Genomic DNA, 7,464 nt, shown 5'->3' on the forward strand with positions numbered 1-7,464 from the left:
TAAATTTTGGTCAATGACATGAGACAAAGTATATGTGAACTGCTGTATGAAAAGTGAATTTACTCTGTAAATCTTCACCCAAATCCTAATTAAAAAAAAAAAAAATAGAGCAGGAGCCCTGTTACTTTGTTAGGGAACCTCCCTCAGCAGAATCAGTGGTTCCTTTGGTTTGGACATCTTAATTTCCTAAAGGGAAATCCTCCAGGGGTATAAGCCTGGGTGTCTGTCTTTTAGAAGTCAATTAATAGCAGAGGACTGGAGTTTCACAATTATGTGTAACACTTAAACCCCCTCATTTCAGCTGCACCAAGGGTTCTAGAGTCTAGAAACTCTGTTTCAGCATCTAGAGAGTAAACTTCCTTCCTGCTGCTATAGTAGTGGAGAAACCATCACCTGGGTGGGCTGACTGAGCCAGTAGTTGTTGCTGGTTTGACTGTTTTTACATATAATTTTAACCCAGTATACTCTTTTTAGTCCTACTTCACATAGGACCTTTAGAGATACTTAGAACCTCCAGTATCTGAACCTTCATAGTGTTCTATAATAATAACAACAGTAATAACAGCTAATACAGGTTTAGCACTTTGCATATATGGTTGTTGTTATTAGGTGCCATCAAGTTGGCTCTGACTTATAGCAACCCTATGCATAATCAAAAGACTGGCAGTTCAAACCCACCAGCCACTCCTCGGAAGGAAGGTCGGGCAATCTACTTCCGTAGTGATACTGCCTCGGAAACCCAAGAAGGGGTCACTATGAGTCGGGTCCGACTCGACGGCACATAACAACATCAACATGTATAACAGAATGAAACACAGCATATATAGTAATTCATTTAATCCTCTAAAGTAAGTACTATTAGTCTCCTCATTAAGTAGGAAATTGAAACGTGTTGAGGTTAATTATCTACCCAAAGTGTCACTGCAGGAATGTCGTGGACTTGGGATTTGAATCAAAGCAGTCTTTCTTAAACGTTATGCGCCCTTTCAGTGCAGTCCAGCCTCCTTTATGTTGCTTACCTCATTCCTGCTCTGCGAGATCAGTTGCTATTAGTCCATGGACTCTCTGCCTTGCAGAATTTTGATGATCCTTTTCTGCTTCATGTTTTCTCTCCCACTCTATTCACCTGTGTTCATTCCTATTGTATTTCTTCACTGTCATTTTGGGAACTGGAGGTATTGAAATAAATACTTGTATTTGATCTATGTTTTTAGCTGACATATCTCAAAGTTCTTAAATACTTTGTCTATTTTATGCTTTGTTTTGCTGTTTTTCTAACATCTTCTTGACTTATTTATGCTTCCATTGTGTCCAGGTTGCCGGACAGGTGAAGCAAAATTGACAAAAGGGTTTAACCTAGCTGCCCGGTTCATCATTCACACAGTGGGACCTAAGTACAAGAGCCGCTACCGTACAGCGGCTGAGAGCTCCCTGTACAGCTGCTACAGAAATGTACTCCAGCTGGCAAAGTAAGGCATGTTTCCTAGGTATATCACGCCATACATAGTTAAAGGCCCTAGCTTTAAAGATGAAACCTGGATACTGAAGTCGAATTTTTAGGGACTTAGATAATTTAGGGAAACCCTGTAGGTAAAATTATCTTCTCAAACACAGCAAGGCAATTGGAATGGATCTGGATGACTTGACACCTTAACCTATTTCCATTTTATACAGTCTTTACTTAGAATATATTTATCCCTCAAATGGTACAATTGTATGTTAATATAATTATTAGATAATGTAATTAGGTTAACTATTATAGTGAATTTGTTAAAGAGGTAGGGAAAGAGAGGTTGAGCTGCATTTTGAAATTAGTATGTATGTAATATGTATGTATGACCAGTGTTTTTAGTGCAGTTTTTGTGCTTTCTCTTTGATTGCAGAGAGCAGTCAATGTCTTCTGTTGGATTCTGTGTCATAAATTCTGCAAAACGAGGTTATCCTTTAGAGGATGCAACACACATAGCACTTCGTAAGTAATATAGAGATGTTGTACATAAATTGAGTCTTAAAATTTTATCACTGGTTGCATAGTTGGGCATCCCCACGTGGTGAAAATGCTTAAATGTTCAACTATTAGCTGAAAGGTTAGCAGTTTTGACCTACCCTGACATATCTCAGAAAACAGGCCTGGCAATCTGCTTCCAAAATGTCACAGCCTTGAAAACCTTATAGAACAGTTCTACTCTACACATATGGGGTCACCAAGAGTCAGAATTGACTTGCCAGCAACTAATAATAGTTGTAGTTATAGCCAAAGTAGATTAACTGATCATGGCACCCTGGAGGGAAGTTTCTATTTTTAAGATGTATGGCTCTCAATTTACTTTCTTGGGGTGACATTTTTATCCACTTGAATAAAGACAATAAGCAAGTAGAAGACTTGCTTATTGGCTTTGAAAATGATACCAAGCTGGGAATGATGTTCAATGCTTTGAAGAGTTGAATCAGAACTCAGAATAATGTTAATAGGCTCAATTAATGAGGTCAAAGCAAATTTCATGATACCATATTTGTATAGCACTTCGCAGTTTAAACAGCATTTTTCCTGTGTGCTGTTTAAATATAAAATCTTGCATTCAGGTTTAAAACAAGTCTTGACTCAGTTGTTAGGAGCTCACATGATATATGTGATTTAAAAATATGGTGTTCAGCTCAAGAGAGTCCATAATCTCACAGTATTATATGCAAGTTCAGACTGTCATACCTGGAATTTTGTCTGTAGCTCTGGGTGTCATATCTCATGAGACAATGACACACCTGAAGGCAAGCCATTTTAAAAATTAGTACTATTTCTCCTAACAAAAAGCATGTTTTTAGCAAATATAATGCCCATCTTCACATATCTGAAGGATTCATTGTGGATTTATTCTGTGAGCTCTGGTGGCATAGTGCCTAAGGCATTTGACTGCTAACCAGAAAGAAGGTTGGCAGTTCAAACCCACCAGCCACTCCTCAGAAGGAAGATTGGGCAGTCTGCTTCCGTAGAGATACCACCTTGGAAACCCAAGGAGGGGTTGCTATGAGTTGAGACCAACTCAGCAGCAGTGAATTTGGTTTTGGTTTTCGTACTCTTTAAGAGGGACCTCCTGGCATAGTGCCTAAGGCATTTGACTGCTAACCGGAAGGCTGGCGGTTCAAACCTGCCAGCCACTCCTCAGAAGGGAGATTGGGCAATCTACTTGTGTAGTGATACCACCTTGGAAACCCAAGGAGGGGTCGCTATGAGTCAGATCCGACTTGACAGCAGTGGGTTTGGTTTGGTTTAGCACTTTTTATATAGAGCACAAGGCCTACCACATACTAGTCACTCAAATTTTGTTAAATGAATAAATGACCTGTGAAGTTTATTTCAATGCAGAATTTTCTTTAGGCTTCTCCCAGAGAATACATGTCAGTTCAGTTACCAGATACTTTTGAATGATTACTTGACATATTTTTCATGTGTGCTCGGCCCTGATAATATTAGTATAAAATGTAGTTGGCCTTCAAAAAATTCGCAGTCTAAAATATGGTGAAAAGTTCACTAATGGAGAAATGTTTGATTTCTCTTTACATGAAAATAATTTCTTACTTATTGATTTTTCTATCATTTTTCTTAGGCACTGTGAGGAGATTTCTAGAGATTCATGGGGACACCATTGAAAAAGTCGTGTTTGCCGTCTCTGAACTTGAAGAGGTATTTTACTGATTATGCTGCACTGTTTTAATTTTGTTTTTAGTTGTATTTGTCTTTGTCTCATCATTATCTATTTACTGAATTGCCAGTAGGGTAATCCTAATTATTTACATATGTATTTGTGTTTGTGTGTGTGTATGTGTGCATGCAATGGGGCTTAACAATCATTCATTGAGAAAGACTGTATATGACAGATTAAAAACAATTCAGGGAGGGGTATTTGTTCATATTTTCACTATGACACTTTCTGTCAATGCAATCTCACAAAGGAGAAGTGGTCTGCTTTGCCTTCTGTGTTAGTTCTCAAGGCATCACCTCCAAACTTAAGCAGGAATATAACTGAAAAACTGCTACTGTGCTGCAAGAGCTTTGGTACATGACCTGGAAAGAGGTGATAACCTAGCCTAGCGGCTAACACTGAATAGATTGTGAGGTTTATATGTTTCTTTTTATGTAATAAGGGTTAATATATTTCAATTTAATTGAGAGCCATTATAGAGAATAATTTATAATTTTTATCTTATTAATGTATATTTCGTTTTAGTGAGCTATGTCCAATTCAACTTCATTTAATTCCCAATTTTGTGCCCTTGGGCAAGTTACTTAACCTTTCTGTGCTGGGGAAAATAGGAATTTTAATGGTACCTACTCATAGGATGTCAGTGATAACTGAGTTAATATGTGTGAAGTATCTATTTAAAGTATGTATAACTACATAAATAATGATATGTAAGTACTATGTAATTTGATGAAGTGAGATCCAACTCATAGTGACCTCTCCTTGAGTTTCTGAGATGCTATCACTGTGGAAATAGATTGCCCAACTTTCCTTCCAAGGAGTGGCAGGTGGGTTTGAACCACCAGCCTTCTGGTTGGCAGTCAAATGCTTTAGGCACTACACCACCAGAGCTCCCTTTAAAGTATGTATAACTACGTAAATAATGATATGTAAGTACTGTGTAATTTGATGAAGTGATACCCATATTTTGTTTCTATCTTCTCTTGTTTGTTCTGGCTTAATCAATTCATTCACTCTTTCAGTAACCTTTTTTTAAACACCTAGGATATATTAGATTTACTGTATTAGGTTCTAGTGATACATCAGTGAACAAATTACCATCTGGTCTTCAAGTAGCCTATAATCTGTTAGTGGAAACAGACAATTTAGACAAATTAAGATGATTGTAGTAAGTGCATTGATGGAAATATGAGAACACTCATATGTTATGAGTGTTAATCATGGTGTTAATAAATGCTTGCTGTAGGAAGTGATATGTAAGGTGAATTCACTTCAATGAATTCAAGTAAGATTTGCCAAGGGAATGGTAAGAGGCAGTAGTCATTCCAAGTGTGTAAGTAAGAAATAGCATAGGGTGAGCATGCTGCTATTGGATAAAATATGAAACTGGAAGTGGCAAAAGTAAAAGCTAGTCAAGGGCAATCTCGCACAAGTCCTTGTGTCACATAGAAGCATTCCAAGTAGATGATGTGGTCTAATTTGTATTTTAGCTATGTGGAGGATGGTTTGGAAGGAGAAAAACTGCTGGTGAGGAAAAGAGATTAGAGATGGTTACAGTACTCCAAATGAGGAATTATCAGGTTTGAATTAGGGCAGTTGAAATTTTTTTAAGTATTTAAAAAATAAATTCAGCTGGAGTTGGTGATCAATAGAATATTTAGAGTAAAAGACAGGAGGGAGTTAAGGATAAATCCTAGTTTTCTGGCTTAGATGAGAGAATAATGATGCCACCAATGACACCATAGGTAGAAAGGGTAAAAGGTGTGGGGAGAAGAACAGAAGAGATGAACATAAGTTCTTTCTTGAATGTGTTGATCTTAGGGGCCAGTGGAGCATCACAGGCAAATGATTTTTCGTATCAGTTTGAAGCTAAGGAGTGAGGTCTGTGCAAGAGATTTGGCTATTGTCATAGAACACAAGGAACTGTTAATAATAATTATGAAAAAGCAAACCTGCATTCTTGGGACCCTGATTGCATATTGGGGCTTAAGGAGGTGACATCTGAACCAAATCTTGAGAGATACCATTAATACAATCAAGGTAGGTGATGGAGACAGCAGTGGCAGGACTTAATGAATTCCAAGTTAAGTGATCTACAATTACCAGAATGGGAATCATGTTTTACATGACTGGCTAACAGTATCTTGATCTTTGATCTTAACACAAGAAAACAATAGGGTCCCGGACAGCGTCTAGCCTGAGCTCAGAGTGGTGAGATCTTAATTCTTGGTGGAAGCTGTCTTTACACTGTATGAAGCAGCACCAAGCACCACAGCACCACTGATGTCTGCTTTCCCACTTTGTTATTTTTCACAAAATATCTTGCTTTTCTGACACAGGCTACCTACCAAAAGCTGCTACCTCTGTATTTCCCAAGGTCATTGAAGGAGGAGAGGCGGTCATTGCCGTACCTTCCTGCAGATATTGGAAATGCAGAAGGGGAGCCTGTGGTTCCTGAGCGGCAGATTAGGATAAGTGAGAAACCTGGTGCTCCAGAGGGTGAGTTTTCCTTTTCTTAACTTCCCCCTTGAGAAGGCAAAAATACTGACAAAATACCAGTCACCAGAGAACTAGGAAGTCCAGCTCAACCTTTGGGAACCTCTCTGATGACATGATACTAAGCTCCACACCAATTTGGAAGTTTTAGAGTACTGTTGTTGTTTTTAGTTTTTCAAAAAAGATGTAGATACATACACATTATATACTACATTAGATTTCTGTTAAGTATTGGGATTCAGTGGTAGATAAAACAGAATTGTTACCCTCTCAAAGCTTACAGTCTCATGCAGGAGATTGTAAAGATAGGAGTCAGGTACCTTCTCATCTGAAATTTTTAATAGCTTCAACCCACCCACTACCATCAAGTCAATTCCAGCTCATAATGACCCTAAAGGACAGAACAGAACTGCCCCACAGTGTTTCCAAGGCTATAAATCTTTAGGGAAACAGACTCCTCATCATTTTGTAGAGTAGCTTGTGGGTTCACACTGCCAATCTTTTGGTTAGCAACCCAGTGCTTTGACCACTGTGCCACCAGAGCTTCAACTAAAACCCACTGCCATTGAATCAGTTCCAACTCATAGTGAAACTCATTGGGTTTCTAAGGCTATAAATCTTCACAGAAGTCAATTGTCTCATCTTCTTCCCATGGAGCAGTTGGTAGATTTGAACCACTGACCTGGTTAGCAGCCAAATGTCTTACCTACTATACCACCAGAGCTCCCTAGAGCTTCAACAGTGACCTCTAAAAGCCATACCTGACAGAAAATAGAAGGTCACTAGATGATATAAATGGTTTATGCTCAACTGCTACCCTAAAGGTTGGCAGTTTGAACCTACCCAGCACTACTGCAGCCAGTGAAGTCCTGGCGATCTCCTTCCATTAAGATTACAGACAAGAACATCCTATGGAGCGCCGTTCTGCTCTGCACACATGAAGTCATCATGAGTTAGAATCAACTCGATGGCAACTAACAGCATCATTAAATAGAAGCAAGGATATTATAATCAGTAATTTTTTTTTTTTTAATTTTATTTTATTTAGATTTGGGTGAAGATTTACAGAGCAAAATCACTCTCGATACAGCAGTTCACATATACTTTGTCTCATGTCATTGACCACAATTTACCACAATGCAACAGCTCCCCTCCAATTTCCTCCCCAAGGTACCACTTCCCAGTGTCCATCCCTCCATACTCTCCTGCGCCCTAAGCTGTCTCCCTGTGCATAAGGTGCCCTTCCTTCTCCCATGATTGTTCTCTCAAG

General features: G+C 38.7%; 1 protein-coding gene across 1 annotated transcript in view; it reads left to right on the top strand.

Annotated features, from left to right (window-relative positions):
• Positions 1 to 7,464, top strand: part of GDAP2 (ganglioside induced differentiation associated protein 2) — a 95,194-nt gene that overhangs the window by 29,276 nt on the left and 58,454 nt on the right. The window contains exons 3-6 of the mRNA XM_007948585.2: positions 1,316 to 1,469; positions 1,884 to 1,972; positions 3,603 to 3,679; positions 6,038 to 6,197. Coding sequence (XP_007946776.1) covers positions 1,316 to 1,469; positions 1,884 to 1,972; positions 3,603 to 3,679; positions 6,038 to 6,197 — 480 coding nt within the window. The remainder of the gene's footprint in view (positions 1 to 1,315; positions 1,470 to 1,883; positions 1,973 to 3,602; positions 3,680 to 6,037; positions 6,198 to 7,464) is intronic.

Source organism: Orycteropus afer, unplaced genomic scaffold (assembly GCF_000298275.1).
Source record: "Orycteropus afer afer isolate SDZICR_OR568_19922 unplaced genomic scaffold, OryAfe1.0 scaffold00010, whole genome shotgun sequence".
In the NCBI taxonomy this organism is placed as follows: Eukaryota; Metazoa; Chordata; class Mammalia; order Tubulidentata; family Orycteropodidae; genus Orycteropus; species Orycteropus afer.